The sequence below is a fragment of the Pieris rapae genome, chromosome 13, assembly GCF_905147795.1.
Source record: "Pieris rapae chromosome 13, ilPieRapa1.1, whole genome shotgun sequence".
Taxonomy (NCBI): Eukaryota; Metazoa; Arthropoda; class Insecta; order Lepidoptera; family Pieridae; genus Pieris; species Pieris rapae.
Genome location: NC_059521.1, coordinates 8,851,216 through 8,876,077, shown reverse-complemented (window position 1 = coordinate 8,876,077; position 24,862 = coordinate 8,851,216). Strand labels below are relative to the sequence as shown.

The 24,862-nt window shown below is 33.1% G+C and overlaps 2 protein-coding genes and 1 non-coding gene across 4 annotated transcripts in view; 2 read left to right on the top strand and 1 right to left on the bottom strand.

The window, feature by feature from the left end:
• Nucleotides 1–24,485, bottom strand: part of LOC110995521 (solute carrier family 22 member 1) — a 36,747-nt gene extending 12,262 nt beyond the window's left edge. Inside the window, exon 1 of one of the 2 annotated variants that reach the window (XM_045630654.1) lies at nucleotides 24,406–24,485. The gene's annotated coding sequence lies outside the window, so the exon portion shown is untranslated. Of the gene's footprint in view, nucleotides 1–1,439; nucleotides 1,617–24,405 lie in introns of those variants that run through there. The other variant, XM_022262725.2, reaches the window with a different exon arrangement.
• LOC110995515 (protein prickle) overlaps nucleotides 1–24,862 on the top strand; it is a 254,268-nt gene that overhangs the window by 23,988 nt on the left and 205,418 nt on the right. The window contains exon 2 of the mRNA XM_022262718.2: nucleotides 11,348–11,868. Within this exon, the coding sequence (XP_022118410.2) occupies nucleotides 11,753–11,868 (116 nt within the window). The 5' untranslated portion in view covers nucleotides 11,348–11,752. The remainder of the gene's footprint in view (nucleotides 1–11,347; nucleotides 11,869–24,862) is intronic.
• On the top strand, nucleotides 22,596–22,667 carry Trnaw-cca. Its single transcript has one exon. It is a non-coding gene; the product is annotated as a tRNA-Trp (tRNA).

The window sequence follows — 24,862 nt, the reverse complement described above, 5'->3', positions numbered from 1 at the left end:
TTCTCGCGAACTTTCACAAATTATAAACTTTATCAAAGAGAAAAAAAGTTGATACAGAAAAGTATTTACTAGGTCAATTATTGTTCTATCTTTGAAATATAAAAATTACCCGGGCTACTGCTATTTAGCGGGATTGTTTTAAGCAGGACACCGTTTTAAAACATCATGAAATCGTATTATTATAGTCCAATTTAAATTTTTTGATTTTTATAGATTCAATCGAAATTGGGATCCCAATAAATGTCTTGAATTCAATAGTTGATACTAATTTACGATTAATTTCGTACTTAATGCAGGGACATAAAATTTACAAACTGGTGTCCGCGCAGTTTGCATATTAATTAACTTGTATGGATCTGTGTGGTCCTCTACAATTTATTAATTTGATGTCTTTTAATAAATGTAAAGAAAATTGTCGTTTGAATGAGTTTAAATGGTGCAAACTAATTCTTCCTTAAAAGTCAAGTTTTTAAAATTCTAAAGTTTTACGCACTATAGGGAGACACTTTTACTTCTTTTACACATATTACCCACACATTGTCCATGTTTGAGAACGAAATGCATTTGTACTTTTATTTCTGAGAGCTTGGTTTTGCTGACAAGAGTAGGGAAGGGAGGGGATAAATTTAAGTAAATCTGCTTGCGTCTTACTTGAACGTTTCCTAATTTTCGTTATTATTAAAAATGTGTTTTTCAAATCTATAATTATGTAACATGCATTAAAAAGGGATTGTGGAGTAACTGCAAATAAATATTACATCATAAAAATTCACAATCAATTTTCATATGTCAGGCTGCTGCTGTAAACTTTAATTTGAAGCAGACTCTTATCTTAAATCTCTACTGTACAAACATTACCTGTCCAGACTGATTCCCTAACTTTAGTACTAACTGATGTTATTATTCAAATACAATAAAACTCTAACTAAATAACTTAAATTTATAATAGAAAAGTCAAATAGGGTTTTATAATATTGAATAAGTAACAAGTTCAGTTATAAAAGGTTTTTCAAGCAAATCTAAATCTACGATAATTGCTTTGTAAGTCATAAAGAGAATCCTATAGAATCCCATTGAATACGCGCTTTGTGGTAAATTAAGCCCATAGATAATATAATGTGAGATTTAACCTGAATGTCAAGCAAACGCACACAAAGCTTGACGTTTGTATTTTGTTTTCAGTCATAGGAGCGACGCCATCTTGCATTGAAAAGCGTTTTGGCGGGTTTTTTGCATTTTTAATTTTATTTTTGTAACGACAATAAAACAATTGTGTAGTCTGTGTTATACACCCGGTAATTAAGATTTAGTAGTTTAATAAACTATTCAAATTAGCTAGAACATTATTTATTATTATTATAGATTACCTCCTTCATATTAAAATTTCGATAATTTTAACAATGACTAAATCTAAATGGAGTCAACTTAAGGAAACTTACCTAGTTTTAAAGTACATCACTTCCACAAGACAAGCACTATTTAGTCGTCCAACATTCCACAGTTCAACTGAGAGTATTGTGAGTTGTGGTCACAATAAGCCACAACTAGATAATGTCAGGTGCAAGTGAATACCGCGATGTCAGTTATCTAATTTCACTCTATTTACATGGCAATTGCGAAACCGCGTTAAATTGTGGATGATTTTAATATGCATGTTGCCAACATTTCTATATTCATACTTTATATTATTAAATATTCTTAGGGTCTGTTTCACAATGTCCAGATAAGTCCCAAATCAGCTATTTATTACTTATTGGTAAGATAAACAGTATTTTTGCGTTTCACGACAGCGCTATTCGTCATGAAACGCGACGTATCTTATTCGGAACTTAATAATTTATGTCTTGCATAGCTATTTGTTACTTTATCCATACATTGTGAAACAGGCCCGTAACCTACATAATAATAATAATAATAAAATATCGATAGACAGAAATATAAATTAATTAAAAAAGTTTCGACCTGTGTAAGTGCACAGCGCTAATTAATGGTTTAAAAGTTTTAAAGAGGGCGCCTGATGAAGTGCTGGTGACCTCGGAGCTGGTCCTTTTAACGCTGAAGGAATAAGTACCTATCGCATAGCGAATGCAATCCCGACTCGAGACCAATTTCGACATTCGAATAGAAATATCAATCCAGCGTGATCCCGAGATTTTCGGGATTTCGTCTAGTTAGTTTAAGCAAATTCATATTTTTTTTATTACTGACTCTAATTTATCTAAGCCTGTGGATATACATGTAAAAGTAATTTTAGTCGCTTAGATAATTCCTCTTGAAGTGATGTAGTCGTTTGTGTAGCAGTACCCCTTTTATTTTAATCCTCTGCAATAAAAGAAAGTGGCTAGTGATCTTCGTTTAATACCGTCGTATCTCTAGTTTGGTTCTTGGTTGCTAGGAAATTGGACTGTCTCGTTGCCTTTCCATTGCTCCAAAGCGTCTTGTTAATCATAATAATATCTTCATTCATTTAGGTAAACATGTACACTTATGAACGTCAAGGAAAACAAATTAAATTCAAATCAAGGGCGTAGAGCGGGTAAGAAGAACTGGCAATAATTCGGTTTCTTAAATACAGCACTGCAGTTTCTTTTATGCGACGCGCACTAAGAGACCAACTTTTCTGTGAGAGTTGCTTTTCTTATCATGTAACGCAACCTATGTTCTGTATTAAGTAAATCAGTATCTCGACTGCACTCTATTGACTATTCTCGCCCAATCCCGTCAATCTCGGACGGGATCTCGTCATATTATGCTTCTGGATTGATCCCGAAAACATACACGGAATCTCGCGAGGACGGTATCCCGCGGGACTGGAATTGCATTAGTATTGCAATGCAGCGAGGAAAATGCTGTTGTCAGCATTTTAATGCAGCTTTAGATAAACATTTTTTACTAATGTTGTATTACTAAAATTATTTTAAATTCAATTCATAAATCATTTATTCATATAGGTAAAAATATGTTCACTTATGACGATATTAAGGCGTGGCTGTATGTATGTTGAAATATGATAAAGTCTAATAGGCGTACAATTGTAAACTCATATCGGGGTTAGACAAATAGTAAGGTAAGATATATGAAACGGTAGCACAAGAATAAATCGCGATTAAATAAATATAATTTTTAAATTTCTTAGCCTTCAAGAAATGACTATTAGTACTTTTTCTCTTCTTTAGAGTGTAGGTATTTTTGTACGCGACCTTTGAACGTTGCGTAGGTGTACCTTGTGACTAACGTATATCAGTAAAGGAACTAACAAATTAACTATGTGTTATCCTGTTGAAGTGTGTAGTCTTCTTTGCGCCAATATCGGATGATACAAACTATAGTAACTGTAGTATTTCTGTACCAGGTCATTGTTTCCAGCGAGTCAATTTTTTTTCTCTATTTGCGCAATTATTACCACATATTGTAAATAAAATATGATGTTTAACGTCTTTTTTGTAAATCATAGTCTGATTGCACAGTTTTGACTCAATCTATCTAGTTCCGTCTCTTTCCATCATAACGTCAACAGATTTGCCAAGAAGAGGTTAATAGTTTTAGGAGCGTCATTAGAATTCGAATAACATGAAACGATGTTAAAATGATTGCTTTTTATAGTTTTACCAAAACAATTTTATGAAATATGTAGAATTTAGGGCGGAACATGAAGACAGAAGTTTTTGATTAAAGCTATTTGCAACGATTTTATTGACTGCCCTGACTTATTATCGCTTTTACTATTTTAGAAAAATAAAGCAGAGTATTAAAATGAAGTAAGCGATAATCTAAAGATAATGGTGTAATACAAGAAACACAATTACCAGTGAGAGATCATTGAGTCTATATGATAGAAATGTCAACAGTGCTGAGAAAGTAACGCCTTCCTCATATTAGTAGATAATTATATACCTATGTATGTAACGACATGGCGTAGATGTTCAGTACATGTGTATTTAATAATTTATTTAGTAATCCTACAGCTAACCAAAAATATATTAACAATTTATAAAAACAAAAAATACGCTAAAAATATAGCCAAATACGGAATACATAATATTAACAAAAAGGTTCAAAGATTTTCAAAAGGAGAAAAAAAACAATCATAAAATTTGAATACATTCCCTTGGTTATTCAAGAGCAATAAATAATAATCTCGTTCCTTATCGCTTAGCTCCTTCTCCGCCTTCCTTTTAATATCTACTGTTCAAACATTACATGTCAACATTGTGTCCTTTCAACATTGTGAACTTTCGTAGTAACTGATGTAAAACAGATCTAAAATCGTGATTCATGTGCCCTTTTTCTTCTTCATGTGCCCTTTTTTAATACATATTGTCTTTTTGTAAGCAAAGGCTTATCTAACATCACAGTGCTCGCTCGAAAGCGATAAGGCCGAGATAAAATAATAACCATAATATTAATTATAGCATTCGAAAAATATTTGAACAATTAATACAATAATCATAGGTATCTACGTTAAACAAATGTCGCATTGAATTAAATTATCAGCTGTTATCATAAAATAATATGCATTCATTCTGACAACACAATAAATCCCTTGTTAATCTATCAAATGATGATGTCAACCGTTTGACACTTGCTTAGTTAGTGTCTGTTGAATAGAGAAGAAAGTTTTAACTTTGCAAACGACAAGGTCCCTTGTCGATGGGTAGAGATGTGGGGTCTCTCTGTTGGAGTGTTCAGAGATGTTCGTCGTTCCACAACTGAGCTATTTTAAGGCAATTTTGCCAAACTGCACAACTATGTGGTTCTAGCAGCCTACTGAATTATTTCCGCATCAATTCAACTTTCTGCCCTTTAAGAAAAGAGCGTATAAATTCATAAAAGACTGACGACGCACTTGCGAGCCTTCAGCCAATGTTTCCAATCCTTAAAATCAATGGAGCCTTCTGCCCGTGCCTTCTGATATATATATTTAAAAAAATTGGTTAAACTACTACATTGGTCTTTTATAAGAATATTGATAAGAAGATTGGTCTTTTATAAGAATATTGATTATCATAGATTACAATTTAAATGATAACAAAACAAAATTCATTGTTCAAACAAAAAAAAACCTAGTCGCTATTCATGAATATTATGCCTACAAACTCAACTAGTATTGTCTTTTATTAACATAACTTTTACACATTTAATAAAACACTTTTTTACGGATTATAGTTATGTATTATTGTATTTAAACTTATAATTATTTGGACATAATTTTAAATTTAAACCGACGTTTCGCGTGCTTTACAGCGTGCGTGGTCACGGTGACTGAAGACAAAGGTGTTAAATGTCAAAAAGTATTACAGCTGCAGAAAATGTTGTGTTATCTGTATTTATTTCCCCGGAGTTGGTATCGACTAAAAGATGTAGGGTTTTTGCAGAAATTGCTCACGGTGTCCTCCATTTTCGCGGATTGTTTATTTTGAGATTTTACAAACTCAACTGTCAACCGTTGCCAAGCACTCTTAGAGGCCGTCTAAGGCTAAAAGTTTAGTTTTGTATTAAGGACTTTCGTCCGTGTAACAACTACTAAGATGCAAGAAACGAGGAAGAAAACAAATATCCACTTCTTCCTTATGTCTTTATACATTATTTTCTCGGATCCGAGTTGAGCGGGGTCATAGTAGAGGTGCCGCCTACTCGGATCCATGTCCTGTTCATTTTTTAAACCATTATCATCCTTAGCTCTCGAATGTTGTATGCCGATCACTTGGATACGACAATTAAAAAAATAATAATAATATACATTCATACAATTTTTTTCAACATTCCTAATTACTTAATCTAAATTCGCCATCAAAAGTTTGGGTTTCTGTTTATTACTTTGTAACCCTTGTTTAAGCATTCAATGTGTTAAGAGTAACGAATTGATTAGCTTGGACAAGCATATCCAAAACACAAACGCCAAAAAGATTCTAGAACTTCATAAAGATTCTGCGCAAATATCGGTACGACTACTTGTTTTCTATAAATAAAAATGTATTATAATATATACGTTCTTTTTTAACCTGTATTTTGAATACGAAAACCGGGTCTCAAAGCCTTCATTTACCGAATAAATCAGTCATGTTTATACGATCTTTTGTTGTTAAATGAAGCATTAATTCTTGTCAAGTTGAAAGATATGTATATCATTGCTCTATATAATATGAAGATGATATCGGCTAAACAATAGTTTTTTTTAAGTAGCTCCGGGAACGTCTACCTTTTTAGGAACTACATACCAAAATTTGGAACATTTTGCTATGACATATAATGTTTAAAGAACTTTATTTCTCATTACAAAACAGAAATATTTTATTTACATGAGAAACTTAATATTAATATATTATATACGACGAGCGAGATACACGTCGCCATTAGCCGTAACAATTTTAGTCAGCTATGTTCATTCTAACATGCATCTTTAATGCCTTTTTGAATTTGTCAAACACTCCAATATTACGAATTTGAGATGGTAATTGGTTAAATAATTGCACACCTTCATACCTAATAGATTTCTTCAAATAATTTGTACGCGGCTTCGGTAAGATAAGCAAACTCGCTCGACGAGTATTGCGTGTCGTTGTGTGTTTGATTTTTTTAAACGACAAGCAACTATGGATTGAGTTATTTAAAATTTTTTTTATCAAGATACAGGTGCTATATACATACAGTTGTTTAATTGTCATAATTTTGGTTTCTTGGTAGATTTTATTAGTCGGTGTTAAAAAATTGTATCTAAATAATGATTTTATTAATTTATTTTGTAGTGTTTGTAAGTTAGAAATTATGTTTTTACATGCCGTACCCCATATTTCAATTAGATATATGAAATGTGGCTTGACTAAACAATTATAAATTAAATGACGTACGGATTGAGGAATACATTTTGATATTGACCAAAATCTGCCTATAAGTGATTTTAGTTTGGTAATTATGTGTGATATATGAAAGTTCCACTTTAAATATGTATCTATTCTAAGACCCAGATATTTTTCCCATTTTTTGTTAGTGATTTCAACGTCTTGAACTTTTAACGGTTGAAACATAGGAATGATTTTATTTTTTGCTCTGAATATTACATAAGATGTTTTTGAGATATTTATGGTTAGCAGATTTTGTTGAAACCAAGAATATAGAGAATTTAGGTCTGACTGAGCTCGAGCAACCATAGTCTGGATATTTATACCGAAATAAAATAAGCAGGTGTCATCAGCGTAGAGAGTGATTTGGCCATGTAAACCGAGCTCGTGAATGTTATTAATATATATTAAAAATAACAGTGGACCTAGTATAGACCCTTGTGGGACGCCGCATGTTACTGGTATTTCTGAGCTTTGAGCATTACCTATTTTGACTATCTGGGTTCTGTTTGATAGATAAGATTTGAATAATTTTAGCGCACAACCTTTTATTCCTATACGATCTAATTTTTTAAGCAATAGATTGTGGCTTACGGTATCAAACGCTTTTTTCAAATCTATAAAGACACCCAGCGCCATTTTTTTAGAGTCAATGTTTTCCTTTATATGACTGATAAGATCAACTGTGGCTGATAAAGTGCTGCTTTTTGATCTAAAACCATATTGGCGTTTAAAAATAAAATTGTTAGTTTGTAAGTAAGTATCAAGTCTTGAATAAATAATTTTTTCTAATATTTTTGAAATTGAAGGCAGAATGGATATTGGTCTGTAATTGCCGGGGTCAGTTTTACTGCCTGATTTATAAATAGGAGTAACTTTGGCTTTCTTTAGAGAATCCGGAAATTCACCTTTAAGCAGCAGCTTATTAAAGCAGATCGAGAGATATTCAGAGAGATCATTGATAATGCATTTTATGGTTTTAGTATTGATTCCATCTATTCCAGTACTGCAATTTGTGTCTAGTGTTTTTATTATATTTGTTATTTCAAGTGTTGTGCATGGAGTGAAGTTAGATAATTCAGCATTAAGACTTTGAGGGAGTGCTAGTGTAAAATTAGTGTGAAATTGTGTTGGTATTTCATTAGCTAGTTTCAGCCCTATGGTAGAAAAGTATGTATTAAAAGCTGCACAAATATCGGTTGTTTGAGTTAACTCTTTGGTGTCTATTATAAGTTTTGAAGGTGTGCAATCTTTGTTCAATTTGTTACTAGCCAATTTATTTATTAGACTCCACATTTTTTTTGGGTTATTAGCGTATTTAACAAATTCGTTGGAGAAGTAATTATCTTTAGTTTCCTTTATCTTTCTTTTGACCTCGTCTCTTGCAGTAGTATATTGTGCTTGAACAACTATATTTGTAGGATCTTTTTTCAGCTCAGCCCATAATTGGTTTCTATAATTAATTGCATTAATAGCTTCTCCATTTATCCAATCTTTCTGAGGTGGATTAAGTATCTTTTTCTTCACTTGTTTACATTTCCTTACACAGTCCTTAATGGTCTCTTCTAGTAGAGAATAATCAAGTGTTGCTATATCTAAATTGTAGGTCTTGAATAATTTGTAAAATCTTGAATAATCAATGGCTTCATATTCAGAATATATCAATTGTGGGGCTTTGGATTTTTTTAATTCAATATAAAGTTGCCTATGGTCAGACATTCCAGTCTCAATAAATGCCATATGAAAACAGTCATCTCTTAGATTTGTACATACGTGGTCGATTATTGATTTTCGTGTTTTCGAGTCACGTGTACAATATTTTTTCTGAATTTTGTTTATGATGCTATATCCAGCCTCGTCCATTACATCCATATATTGCTTAGTTTGTTTATCACTCTTTTTCGCTAAATCTATATTAAAATCCCCGAAAACTACGGCCCTCTTTCTTTGTCCTAGTTGCGATCGAAGATCTTCTAAAAACTTTAGGAAGTTTGTATCTCCAGGATTATATACAAGTCCAATTTCGGTGGCATATCTGTCTAATTTGACCCACAGGTAGTTGTTGCCGTCTTTATATGTTGACTCAGACAAACTATGTCTTATACTGTTATGGACATAAGTTGAGACTCCACCACCTCTAAAATCCGATCTATAATTGAAATAATGAGTGTAGTTTGGTAGATTCATCTCTTGGGCCTGAGTTTCATTAGTGATCCATGTTTCTGTTATTAGTACGATATGAACAGTTTTAGAAATTGTTTTTAAAATGCATTTGAGTTCATCAAATTTGCCTTTCACTCGGATACTCCTAGCATTAAGGTATAAGAACGATAAGCGTGACTTGTGCGGCTGTAGCTGATTATGGTTTTCTAAGACTTCATAGGTATTCGTATCTGTGTTGAGATGTTTGATTGTGTTTATTACTTCGAGTTTTTTGAAAACATTTTGGTAATAGTGGGTATTCCAGATCTGTATTTAATAGTGATGTCAGTATCTCCCTCAGCCTGACGCCGCACTAGTTCATCGTTTAAATTTTGCAGATATTTTTGCTGAGCTGGAGTTAAGTCTGAATAAATTTTAATGGCTTCTGGAAATTTAGACTTGTTACGTAATAAGAATTTAGCCGTACTATTTGTTTCGTAACAAACTTTGATTCTACGGTTTTTGCCTGGATTAAACTTTCCTATACGAAAGACCTTAAGGGGTTTTGGTAGATTTGGGTTTATAGTGGAAATCATTTGTATTATCTTATCCTCATCCTTAAACTTTCTTTCCTCTGCGTTAATGGTTATTTGTTCAGGTATACCTGCAATAATGACGTGTTTCTCCCTTTGATTGCGATCTCTAATCTCATTGATCAGAGTTTCATTAGAAAGATGCTTGTCGGTCAAATCGTTTGGCAACAATTCATTATTGGGCGATTTTTCTTCCACTTTCAAAAGTCTGCACTCCCAGGTATTCATTCGAGCTTCAAGCGAGATTATGTCATCCCGGAATTTCCGCATCACCTCGAGAATAGCAGCGTTGAGGTCTTCCCGCCATTGCTGCCTCAGATCTGCGAGTTTACTATCCATATATTTGGTCAGTATCTCAGTGTCGACGTTTAATGAGGATGCCAAACCGGTTTTTGGTGACACCGATGAAGTAGGAGTAATCTTTTTGCTCTTGCAGGCCGAGCACTTCCACTTTTTCCTATTCATTGGAAGAATTCTTTTAAAATCCGTTTCAGAAAGATCAGCGCAGAAGAAATGCAACACAGTGAGACAAGATGAGCATTTAATCATTTCAGCATCAGAGGCATGTTTTAGGCATTTGCCACAATCCATCTTGTATTATTCAAAAAAAAAAAAAAAACAATAATTAAATAATACCAAAAGAAATAAAAAATAAAAAAAAAAAATGTAATGGTTGACGAGCAGTTTTGATCTCGCGTCGTATTGAATTTGAGTACCACGACGAGAACGTTGCGCCACTACGGCGTTGATTTCACAGGCGAATAAATAGTACAGTTCCTTGAGATACTATAACACTGTTAAGTGACTAATGTATGATTAATCACAAGTCACGTATACACTTTACATCAAGTCCCAGAAGTTTTGGTAAATAAGAAGCGTTTCTCTCAGCAAATAGCACAGTTAACAAGAACTCCACTATTACATCTGGATAAGCACTTTTGACTTCGTATATTTAAGGAGAACTATTTATTTAGTATTTTATTGCGAGGACACAACGTTCGCACCGCGACTACCCGTAATAAACATGTATAAATTTAAATTCTCAACATTTCAATTAAATATTCAACGAACATCACATGTGCCAGTAGTAATCCATGGAGACCTATGAGTAGCATTCCATCACGTTGTGTAGCGGCCGTTGGCAGGACACAAGGACGCCAACGGACGCCATCTTATACAATACTATTTATTAGGTTCCGTCATATGAACGACAATTAGTTTCCAGTATTGGCGTTCACATGAATGATCTTTTAATCTACATGTTTTTAAATACGCAGTCTTTTTAACACACTTTTAATGGGGAAGAGATATATTCGATGTTTTTGGTACGATGATAGACATCAAGAAATTGGTCTAACATAATCTTTATACCCCTTATTAGAAATGTTGTTCAACTGTTACTAAAGATAACGTTAGTCATATGTATACCTGTAAAGTACACTTATTATAAATCCGAAGGATTAGGTTAATTTACTTTAAGCGAGTTTTGAATTTATTCACTGGTAATTCTATAATTTCACTTGGGAGTTTCTTGTAAAAACGATAATTCTCTAGGTAATACATAACTAATCGATATAAATAATGTCATTATCATATATTTTGGATTTGGATATATTTTTATATGATAATTAAAATGAAACTTTTGCTGTGAAGATACTATAGAATTTTTTTGCGTTGTTTTAAATAGAACACTGCTGCTGGTTAAATTATCTTGCTGTATGGTAGATGGAATTTCGAATTGTTATGTAATGAATTACGTTTGTATTGTTCCAGATGTGTTGGTTAAATGCCAAAGGTGACAGAAATCATGAGGCGATGGTGAAAGTAATTTATACAATAAATTTTATTGTACAGTTGCGTTAAATACACATTGAACATCAAACTGTGTATGTCTTCTGATGCCTGCTAAATGTTTAGTATCAGAACGATTTTGTAACGACAAAATGTCATAGAAACTCAAGAATAAAAGAAACTATAACCGTAATGAATTGATTCACAGAATGAAACCAATTAAACGGGATGATTGTACACTTTGTCATTCTTAGAAGTGACTAAAATATTTAGAAATATTATAAACAGTTCAGATTATACACAGTTGAGATGTTCTTGAATGCATTAACAAAGTGAAGTGCAAAAGTGATGTTAAGTGATTAGTGATGTTAATGAGGTGATGTGTGTATGATGAAGCGGAGTAAGTCATACACCTGGCTTTCGGGTTTGCTAAAGCCGAAGCCAGAGGAGGACGAATGGGGTGTTGGACCCTGGGTACGAGCTGACGTCAATCAAGATGAGAGGTATGTATCGCTTGAATAAATCTTAGACAGTTGACAATTCAATATTTTAGGATGTAATTAATGTGCGTGTAAATTTAAATGTATATGTCGCAGCCAACGAACTCAATAAGCCGTCCAATTAACAGACTAGTTGTTTAACTATCTACCTGAAAGATATTCTAAGGAAATTTACTTTTTAAGGGATTTCAGATAATCAGACTCGGAGTTCGGCCATTTTTTATCTTACAATTGTAAAAACCCAATAACGAGTGTGACCTCATTCTAAAATCACAGCTTGAATCCTTCTGGGCATGTTTTCCACCATGTTTTTAATAAAATTTCAGCAATACGTGCCCACAGTTCTGCTTTTTTACTCCTCAAATGAGTGTACAAGTTTGTCTATATATCATATTGAAATAAAAATAAGTAGTAGATACAAACATTAAGAATTCAATTTCTGCTCTAAAAACAGCAATGGAGTTTCCCGTCGCAGGCGCAGCTTTCTACTGAATGTATTCCGAATGTGGGTCAGGCTCGATAACTGTAATTACAGGAACTCGCCACTCTCCTTTAACAGATACAAACTTATCTATTATGTCAAATGCACTTTCATTTGCAATCATGATTTTTTTTATATATATGCTGTGCTTTGAACAGGAGTTCCTACTAGATTAGCAGAATTGGTTCTAGACTTAATAATAATATTTAAGCCTTTAATTCGGATACATTCACATTTTCAATCTCCTTTTAGTGCATCTGTGTGTCAAGGCTTCCTCCAAATCCCGCCATTCCAGTCTGCTATGTGTCAATTTCTGCCATGTACCAGCTGCTGTTTCTTTAATTTGGCGTATCCACCTTCTACGTTGTCTCCCTCTATTTCGTTTGCTGTACCTACCTTCTCGCATTTTATGATATAATAATTATCACAAAATAGCGCTGTTGTTTTTTTATATATTTTTTTATTTTATGATTCTTAAAGCAGTGATGGCCTAGTGGCTATTCCGTGACTCTCATCTTAGAGATCGTAGGATCGATCCCCGGCTGATGAACAGAAAAAAATCTGTAAATGAAACAGATACAGAAATCTGAAGCTCAGACCTAATAACTTTTATGTTACAAAAATATACAAGCCGGTAGACAGTATGTATTTACAATTTAATTGAAGATGAAGAGTTAGGTTATGTGTTTACAAAACCCCGTTTAAAACTTTTTTTAAATAATCATACATTTGCAATTAATTATGAACTATAATACAAAAAAAAAACCTTCAATTAAGCAAAGGCCTTTACCAATTTTGCCGTACCTACTACTTCAGCATAAAACACCATCTGCAGCAAACGTTAGATAAAATTGCGTTCCAAAGGTAACCAACCTTAACAATTACAAAAACTCTTCCTAATGTAACAATGAAGATTCCGATCTGTTATGATTCGTAATAGTAATGCATTGTTAGAGATAACAATTACAACGCATCTAGGGCTGTCAAAAATATTGGATCATACACGAAAGTTTAAATGATAAAAAGTCTTGATCTCTCCTTTACATTTTGGTTATTAATAGGATGCTTCCTATTTATAGATTAAAATTGATTTAAAAAATGAAGTAGGATATTTTGTCGTCACATTTTCGGTATTTTTTATAGAACAGGGGGCAAAAAAGCAGGGCTCATATAATGTTAAGTTTCTGCCGCTCATGGACACTTGCGAGTGTGTTGCCGGACTATTAGGAATTGGTTTGCTCTACATGGCAAAAACTGCCATAAAAAAACGATTAGTTGTGGAACAAAATGATATTGTAAATGTTGTTTCGTGTAAAGATGGTTACATACCTACTTGACTTGTTCGCATTTTTTTGATGTATTTAATTATACTTAGTTGAATATTCGCGGCCGTATACATTTTAATAATACTTTTTTAATACGAGATATTATTACATTACATTACTCGAATGTTTTAGGTACTGCTGTTGCAATTATCAAGAATGTTCATAAATAAAACCATAAATATAGGAATTTTATTCACCTCAACCTAATGTCAATTGTCAACAAAAAATGTGTCAACCCTAACCCGACCCCATGACCTTCCCACGACCTGCTCATATCATACGTATGCAAATGATCTTCCGTAGTTCTTTTATGATTGAAATAATCGTGCGGTGGGTGGTAATTGGGAACCCACAGAGTAGCGATGGTAATTAACTTTTTTGTTTGATTCTCACTTCTAATCGGTTATGTGATGTATGTAACACCTTTTTATCGTTCTTTCTTATTAGGAATCTATTTTTTTCTACAATTATGTATTATTAATTGAATATAATGCTTTTATTAATATGATATTAAAGCAATATCGAAATAACAATGTCTCTGAAAGAATTTGTAGTATTTTTATCTCAACGACAGAGTGCTCGCGAATGCGATGCCGTCTTTTCTTGGAGGCCCCTAAGTCTTATTGGTTTGGAATTGTTTAGTTGGTCAGCTAGCCACATATTGGTGACACGCGGCAAAAACTACGCGTAGTGGAACCACGAAAATGGAGGTGATAAGGGTGGAATTACGTATTCTGCCTCGACGACCGGTGATGAAAATAGCAGCTAGTAATCTGAACAACTCATCTGAACACTCTCCATAGTAAATGCGGTAGAAGATACCAAATATCTCACTCGGAAAGTTTCTGTCTGGTCGTCGACTATTCGAACCGCTCTTCGTTAAATACGGTCAAGTGGAAAGAGCGGGTATTTTTAACATTCCGTTGTCTGAACGTGTTTTATAACCCAAACTAGAAAGTAAGCGAACAGATCCCACATTTCCGCGATTGATTGTATACTTTTAAAGTTAAATTAGAAGTTATTCAAATTATAAGATCTTTAATCCAAAATCATTCACACTATTAACTAAACTCTTTTGTCTCTTTCTATCTAATTGCGTTATAGATGAAATAAAAAGAGACAGAAAACCATTGCAAAACTACAATCAGATCTTTATTGGGTAACAAACGTATTAAATGTTTAATTTATTTATTTGGAGCCAAACTCAGACTACAAACAACATAAAACCAAAATAAAATACAATAAAGTGGCCTCTAATCCCCTCCAACTTCCAAGTATACTCTCAAATCACAGTATACTACCATCATACGCTTACCAAATAGGTCGCTCTCCGGTGAAGAGTCGAGAAACAGTGAGAGCTGCGAGAGTAACCGAGGGGAGCTTGACGCTGGTCAGTGCGAGCTGAACGCACAGCAAAGAGGTTATGTTTCCGGCAGCGGTAATAATTGTCCGAAACGTACAGTCTCATGATCTCTCCCAGCGAGTATGCGCTTTCCGTTTCGTTTTTAATTACGCTTAAACCAAACCGGACCGCAGCCAAATCCCCACGAAGCTAAAAAAATATACCCCGTATATTGTATCTAAAATAAAAAAGTGGTATGTAAATTTATGCCTAAGTTTATTCACGAGCGTCTAAAATATAAACGTTAAAGGGCGTGGTGTGGTGTGTAATAACTGACAAAAATCTCCACCTGCACAACATCACGTAAGAATATTTCAATTTCATTTCCAGAAATAAATTCTTAGACCGCAAACATCTGGTCTTTTATCTGTTATATTATAAGGTTTATTGTAATCTTGTAATGGGGTTCGCAGACTTCGCAGTATGTAAAATTACGGTCCGTTAATTGTATACCAATTAATGGAGCGTAATTATATCTTCTAACCTTAGAAATCGCAACTCTGTGAGTCGAAATTTCACCAGTTAAATCGTATGTATCTCGGAGTTCTTGTTAAGAGTTTTTTGCATTTTCCTTGATATTTGAGTAACAGAGATTCCACTGTAAATGCTTTTAAAACATTGAATGGACACATTGTATTTATCAGATATACACGGCTTGTTCCGAACGGTTTCTATTTTTGTTCAAGAGTGGTGTAATTATATAATTGTAAGTAAAATAATTTTTCGTAAAATTAATTTACTTATTTATTGTTATTCGATAACTTATGTATCCAATATTTAATTACTTATTCTGCTATTGGGAGCGGAGAAGAATCCACCAAAAAAGAGATAACTAACATCGGTCTAAGTCGGGATAAGTGGTGTATCTAACACGACTTTGTCTTATATTTCCAATAGAAGAGACTGGCTGTCCACGACACAGGGAATCCTATTGTGGAGTATTTTAATACACATTCTTCTTTATTATGTATAATAAAGTTTACTCTTTTCTTTTTCTTTCTTTAAACAATTGAGTATATGACCATCCATACATAAATTCAACTTTTTCGTTTCTACATATTACGAGTACGTAGATCCTGGAAAAATATCGCAAGGATTATCACTTATCAGCCGTATCGCCGCGGTTTGACCACATCCCGCGCATTTTATCGGCTTCTCTTCTTTGGTACAATATATGTACGTAAGGAACGCATCAAGACTTTCAATAAATATATTATCTATTAATAAATACGCATGTTCTAAACTTTATTTGTTTAAAGGTTTGAAATAATTAGAAGCATTAACTACTAGTTGTAGTTGTTTCTGTGTAATCGGGGTGCTTTAAATCGAAGATTTTAGTCTTACTCTATATTAACCACTCGCGTACAACAATATAATGTAAACGAAATAATGAAATGTTAATTGCTATTTCACGAATCAATGCAATTGAGTGAGAAGAGAGTGCGTATGACTCTCGGCGCGTTACTGCGATGATTTAGAAAATCGCCACGCTTATAAAACTAAGAAAGCCTGAGAGAGCAAAAAAGCCTCGGATCGTACAGTTCCTATAAAGCACTAAGTAATTGCTATAATTTAATCTATATTTGTGTATAGGATTTACGATAAAATATACCATGCAAATATGTATCACAGAAGTGATGCTCGCGTAACGGAGTTGTTTTTATTATATTGAGATTTATGGCGATAAGTATGCTAAAATGTATCCTCAAAAAAGGTATTGTTAATATAAATAAATTTTATTTACTATGATTTTTATTCGAATTATAGTACAGAAACCTGGAAAGGGTTGGAGGAGGCAAAGGCGATTTATATTTAGCTTTTGAAACTGAAATTGGAAATATAGAACTATTATTCCATATAAATAGTAAAGCAAAATATATAGGTGCGTCCAATACTACTACTATATACCAAGGAATTAATGTCTATAAAATATATTGTTTCCTAGACTAAAAATAGACGCACGCGTGCAATAAAAATGGTTATTATTCCGCAGCTGACTTCAGAACATGAAACTGTCCCTATATTCCCACTTTAACCTCCCTCTGTCACACTTGCTGGCCATAAAACACAGAAATAGAGGACTGGATGCGGCCTATATTATTTTATACTAGTAGACATGTTTATCTTCGTATCATACTTATCTTTATGTAGACTAGATGAAAAGGTAAATGCGACACGATATCATTAGCTTACAAATCTTAAATTATGTGTCGAATACTTTTTTAGTTTCGATGATATCGTAAAGTATTCACAGGAGGCCTTTGAGAGATACGACCTCCAATTGTCTATAAATTAAAAAGAGCATACTCCTCCCTCAAAGGCCGGCAACGCAACCACTAAAATAGATCTTCATAGGCTGCATTGACTGCCCTTTTTAAAAGATAAAGGTAAATTTTGATAAATTTGATCAGTATCCAAAACAAAATAGATTTAAAAAAAAAAGTATGAGCTCGATATTTCCTCACAAAATTTTGACTGTCAAATAAACAACGGAAGATCGCCCAGAATCAGTACAATGACGTTGAGTTCCACGCACGTTGGCATATCTTCTATCAGTACATATCTATAAAACTATCCATGTTAACAAAACCCTAACTATTAATTATCTGAAATTTAAAAAAGTCCTTTTTGAAGTCCGCAAAAAGGAATATTAAGTCGAAGTCGAAGTTCTATCCAGTTTCTTTATCCAGTCGTAAAAGTAAGCTTATGCTACTTATGACTTCACAATAGGTAATAAACTTTATTTTCATATTTCACTGCATTATTTACAGAAATGAATCTTCTCCGGTGTTTATTATCTCATATTGTTTTCCTCAAATCTTTAATAATACAAGTAAACTTGTGTATTTAGATTTAAATGCTTAGAAACTGTGATATAACCAAATAGTTTCATATTTTAAATTTTTGCCAGTGGGTAAAGTACAATGAGCTGTTTTGCTAGGCTTCAACGTGCAAATCTTATCCCTGAGGTCGTAGGTTCGATTCCCGGCTGTTCACTAACGGATTGACATTCTATGTTCGTATTTAACATTTCCTCGAACAGTAGGAGTAAGCGCTAATTGCGATGCTAAAAGAAAAATTTCATTCATGCACAGACGTAGTTTAAATACACAAGCACAGAGATGAGGGTCGCATGTGTAAGGCGCTAATCAAACACCGCTCTAGCATCTCGATGTTTCTTTAGGCTGTAATTTATTAATACTCTCAAACATCACACATATTAAAATCAGATACTTATGAAAATATGTTATATAAAGAAAACAGGTGGGAAAATGACAAGAGGACTTAAGAAGACGCAGCACTATTTTATTTAATTATGTTTATGATATTAACGTGTTATTTTTATGATATAATTCAAAGTTCTCATTAAACGTACATTAATTAGGAAAGAATATAACGACGCAAAATAAATCATTAAAATAATTAACACTGCTTTTATTGTAAATCCCACACAATCCTTTCGTAACATTCCTTCAATTAAAAGGCCGGCAATGCAATCACGAGCCCCCTAGCATTGAGAGTTTCCATGGGCTTATCACTTTGTGAGCCTCCTACCCGCTTGCTCGCTGTTCATAATATACAATATATGTTAATTATTTATTCATCAGGAAGGTATAACACATGGTTTGGCTTAACCAATTGGCCAAATAAAATGATTAAAAGCTAAGCTTTGTAGAACAAAAGACATTCCGACCTTTTTATTCTAAAAGCTTTTGTGATAAACTTGTTAGCTGGTAATGGATTTAAGCACCCGTTATCATCGTCAGGGTTGTCGGTAGCCGGCGCCGGGTGTCGGCCAGTGTCGGCGAGATAAAATATTAGTGTCGACCCTTGTTTATTGTTTGTTTTTTACTTGTATCAATTAGAGCTGTCTTTTATTAGTGATTTGGAGATTTATAAAGGTGCATTTATTCTTCAACAATGATTCAGTTGTTAAACTTATTTTAACTGGTTTTCTTTGTAGGTATGTCTTGCAAAACTTGCCGTGACGAATTATTTAATGAAAATAAAATTCTGGTTATTAGGTGTGGTTGATAAATGATTATATGTAAATAGACGGCAAACCAACAGGATCCAAGCTAAAGCCATACCATACATAAGCTTCGAATTCTCGAATTGATCTAGCCATTTTCGAGTGTTGCGCTAGCCATGATTTTTTTTACCACAAAAAATAAATAATTACTATTAATATTCTAAACAGTAAAAGTAGAATATACACGTAACTCCGCAATCCAAGAACTATTTTAACGTAAAAGCAACTATCTACTTTATCGCTTTCTGAAAGAAAACTAAAGATCATGATTCCAAAAATCTTCTTTAGAGTGCTGACGTCACGAAGCTCCCTCTCAAATATAATGGCGGCACTTGACGTGAGGCGTTTATCTGAAGTAGGCATAATTTAAAGATTCCGCCATAAGCTTGTCAAAGTCGACCCCCTTAAACGTGGCCATTAAAACAGCTTCATAACTGTTGAATTATCATGGCTTTTTGATACAGGATCATATCATACAAACATAACATTGCTTAGATAATTTTTATATAACAGTTTTTCCCCCACCACCACTATGTGGATCTAGCGAGTCACCGTAGTATTTCCGAATCAATTCGACTAAGGGTCCTTCCAGAAAAGACCGTACGAATTCTTATATAGCCGGCAACGCACTTCGAGTATTTTGGCAAAGTGAAGTTCAGATCTATCGTATATGTAAAAGATTTATTTTGCCTTTGATTAGGAGATAATATCTTCAATGGTCATTCGCGATTTATGGTGCATCTTCTATAACTGTTTATTAAGAATAAAATTAGACTACTTAGGATAATGTAGCTTTCCAATAGTGAAATTATTAAAAATCATCAGTCCAGTGTTGGGTTGGTTGCAAAGTTTTAATATCCGCTTTGGAAATGCATATGTGCAGTTTCTGCCCCCGAAATTAGCAGGGATACCTGGTAATCATACCTCACTAAAATCCCTTCTATTCAGAGACTGACAAAACCAACTAGAGGCCGATCCAAGGTCACTCTCGCATTCTACTGGAGCCTATCTTCCGTATAATATATTCACTATAAAGGAGGATGGAGATGGATATAACTTCTCGTATTTACTCCTCGTTTTCTAATACGTTCAAGAGTGCTCGCTCTCTCATTCTGCTCCTCTGTAGCATTACTTGCTCACTGAAAGATTGCACTACATTGAATACCTCTTCGTTTTTAGACAAAAAACTTCTATACAGAAACCCTTATACCTTCGATATAACTGTGTATATCTACTGAAATACTGGATTATCATAAGTGAACAACAAAAATGATATTTTTTATTGTCTTTAGGTAAAAAAAAAAAACATTTTTTTTTTTTACCTTTAGGTAAAAAAAGAAATTTTTAATCAGCTTAAGTACGCTATGCATTTGTCATCTTTTTCGTTTGCATAAAATTCGCTTATTCTATAGCCATACACTATGCGCAATATTCCATATTGTTAGACGCCTAAAGCGGATCTATGGTTACGAGTCACGAATATAAACCAACCCTCTTTAGACGAATCGCTCCCGGCTCTTTGACGTTGTGATTTTTATTAACTCTAATAAAGTTAACCACGTTAGCTGTTCCGCGCTGTAATCCAAAATCAGATTATCATTACAGATCACGATATTGGAGAATCGTAGACAGTAAATTGATATCTCGTTTGTATTTAATATATTTAATGTTTAAAATAAATTTAAGTTCCGTATATCCTATGATACCCCAGGCACCCCATTATCCCATTTGTCCCTCAGAAGAACGTGTTTTAGCTAACATTCACCGATATCTAGATTGAGGTTTCTGATAAACGATCTAGGTCTGGATAACCATAGTTGTTCTGACACTTAAAAATTTGGTTTAGTTTTTCTAGTTTATTTTATTATCTCTTCCTATATTCCAAAAAAATGTTACGATATGTATATTTTGTGTGGCTGATTGTGTGGATTTTTATAATTGATCGTTATAAATGTACCACTTTCTTGCAATTAAATGATTTATTATTATTATATTACTATATGTTATGCTTGTCTATAAGCTTCAGTGTTATTGAAAACTTCCTGATGTTAAATATCCTATTTAGTAAACTACATGAATTTTCAGTTAAGCTAGATTTGTGTCATTGTTCAAATACAATTTATAGAAAAAGTTAAGCTGGACATCAAACAGAATTTCCCCAATATAGAAGCAACGGTATTCATGAACATTTTAAAAAGATTTACATTATACTTCTTACGTAGTAAAAGCAGCTCAACGCGCCCTTATAATAAATGACTTTTCTTTCAAACAAGGATTAAGCCCGGGGTGTCGGAAAAGTTTAGAAAAAACGTATAATAAACGGTTATCCTTTGAGGGATTTCCCTCTACGAAACTCGTACTTAAGATGACCTGTATTTTAGCGGAAAATTCATATTTATACACAGTTTAATCTCATCAAATTGCGCATTTACTAGTGTTATTAACTTATATGGAAATAATTTTTACACTAACTTGATTTAAGGACCTGTCCCGTCGTCGAAAGCTCCAAAAAAGTACATTGTTTCTTTCCATTTTTTGTAATTTTTTCTTAAATGGGAAAATAAATAAATGGTGGAGTTCAGTAGTTTATGTATCCATTTTGAAAGATCGATACACGAGTTAAATAACTTCGCTCGATAGAAAAAAAAATCCAAACAGGCATTTTTTGACAGTCTGAATTCATTTTATGACGAAAATGTATACAGAAGATGATTTTGAAATTTGAACGATATATTTCATTGCAAGCCAAGTAACTCATTTCAGACAAAAAATTTGTACAATAACATTAATTAAATGTTTTACACAACTAATTGTTATTACGGGCCGGCACGCCTCAGTGCTCCAGCTCTCCATTGCGCACCGCAGTCCACCCCGAGATACTGACACAGCAATTCGAGCTGGGATAGGGCAGTAATGTCCTTACCCCTGCATGGGGCTGAGGGTGTCCACAGTGAGTGTACATGGCGGTCTTCGCCACCTTAGCATTCGCAAGACAAAGTCCGGCTCTCTTTGGCTCATCTATAACCGTACGTCCCCAGGTTTTGTTGAGACGGCCAAGAGTAATCATTTTTACTCGACGCACATTGTTTTGATTGTAAATTAACTAAAGCCGAGTAATGTAGATTTTAGTGTCACTAATTATTGTTTAACATGTCGGCATTACAGCAAAATTATAACTGTTAACTGTTGTGTTTATATCGAGATATTTACGGCAATATTTCATGGTAATAAAATCGGTAAATGATAACAAATTCTCATCACGCACCGTACCGTATACACTAGAACCGTTTTACTATAATAATAAAAATTCTAAAATAATTCACAATTGAAAATAAAAAAAAGTCCATCACTTTTGAACAAAATCGCCCTTGAGATAATTCGATATCAGTAATTATTTTTGGAGATATAGTTAAAATAACTGCATAAAATAAAAGACTGGCAGGTGTTATTTTCGAATATATAATGCATAATTTCGCATCTTCTTGCATCGACTCCGTGGCGCAACGGTAGCGCGTCTGACTCCAGATCAGAAGGTTGCGTGTTCAAATCACGTCGGGGTCATTCACATTTTATTTTAATTTGTTATTTAATTTATAGATAAAACAACATTGTAAACGAATTTGTTATTTAATTTTCTTATCTAAAACGATAAGATACCGTAATGTTTCGCCACACCAAGAACAATTATTTGCGCCACCGAATTGTTATTAAAAATTATATAAAATAAGAAAGTTATTATTTAATCTGAGTTCAGTATAATTGCATTTGAGGTAGCGATTGCAAACTTCCCAAGTTATAAATCGAAACAGCAGAGAGATATATTAACAGGTGCAACCACATTTTTGTGGTAAGTCGATCGCTTACTCCCGGACAGTGATCAGCCATTCAAAACAAATTAAATAACACCTAAGAGCTCGTTTGTGGTCACAGTTAACTTGTATTCGACTTCTGCGTTTACTTTAAACATAATTATAACATGGTCTGTGAATCAAGTTTTAGCTGAGACTTATTACATTTTCCTCAGTTTATTTCCATCTCCTTTAAGATATGTATTAAATAAATGCGATACATATAATTGTTAATAATCAGATTTATTGATTACACATAGTGCATTTAAGACATATTGTATTACGCTTCGGTTTTGTGACTGCCTGTATAAAAGCAAATAAATTGAAAGGATCTTTGGGCAAATCTTGTATTAGAAACAGTTTTACTACTAAATTCTTTAACTTTATTTGATTGTAGATACACTACTAATATACTTATTATATATAAACTAGCTGTAATCTGCCAAGCTTTGCTGTGGCACATTGTGAATCAGATGCATTTTTTTTTGTAAATTAGTAATGTAATTGGGAACGAATGTCGTTTCTCATTTGACTGCGCCATTACTATTGTGGTTGTCAGCGAGTGTTTTCCTCGCTTCCGGCAGATGGCGCGAACACCGGTACAACAGTTTCTTCGGGGTCGCGGATATGATTGATGCAAAACATAAATAAAAATAATCCTTGATGCGTATTATATATCATGCTAAAATTTCAGCTCGATCAGTGCAGAACTTTTTTATATTTTGAAGCTAAACAAACTAACATAATATTTGTATACATAGATGAGATATATTATTCCAATAGCTACCCTTGCTATAAAAATATCTACACAAATACATAATACATCAAAGCCAAAAAAACACATTTAAATATAAACATCAAATAAAAAAAATAGTATCTATATATATATATATATAAATTTTTATTGAACTCAGCACAAATTACGCTGATTCACAAGTATATATCGTTTATATATTAATTATTATATACTTTATTTTTATTATTATGAATAAACTTAAAAACTCCAATTTAAAAAATTAATATATTTTACCCTTAACTTTAATGAAATTTTCATTTATATATTTATTATTACAATTGTTTTTTAATATCTTTTGTTATGAATCGTCCAAATTATAAGATGCATTGCTCATTAGAATGAGTATCTATATCAAAAAATACCTGACGTTTTGTACTATGGCATCTTTAAATCAAAATTGTTTAAAATATAATTAACAAAATTTGATATTGAAGCTTGGTTAATAAGTACAAGTAATGTATAGTATACTTTCTGTAAATAAAAAGCAAAAAAGGTCTACCTTGTTTTTCTATGTATGTACATTATATACATTGTGATTTTAACACTCCCTAACATAAACATACAACGACTTGTAGTCTTGGCTCTTGAAAGTGATTTATAATATTATTTTAACCGAACACCGAAGTTTCGCAATCAAAAATGAAGAATCACGTACCCAACAATGTTGACTCTCGGAAAATGTTTACGTAACAATTATCAACGGTTCACGCTCACGATTTCACTTAAATTATTATTTACCGATACCACCACTAGACTCGTGGGTCGTGACAAAACTATTGATTAATTTGTAATTAATTATACATTTTGTTAAGACAACCTAAAAAACTTAACTGTAAAAATAAATCATAATTTGTAGATTTAGACGAACCTTTAGAAAATCCGTTGTCTGTAAAAACAGTTTACTGATGATAGCTATGACAACGTCATAAGAAAATACTGATCGTTACATTTTTCAAAAGAAAATTTTAATTTTATTTGTTTGATAGATATTGTTTATGGATATAGAGAATGTGTGAAATGGAAATCACAATTGAATTGATCGAGTTACAATTTTTGACAATTTTTAACGGACGAACGCTGCCAAACGCGGGGCCCGATTGTGCCTCTTTGTC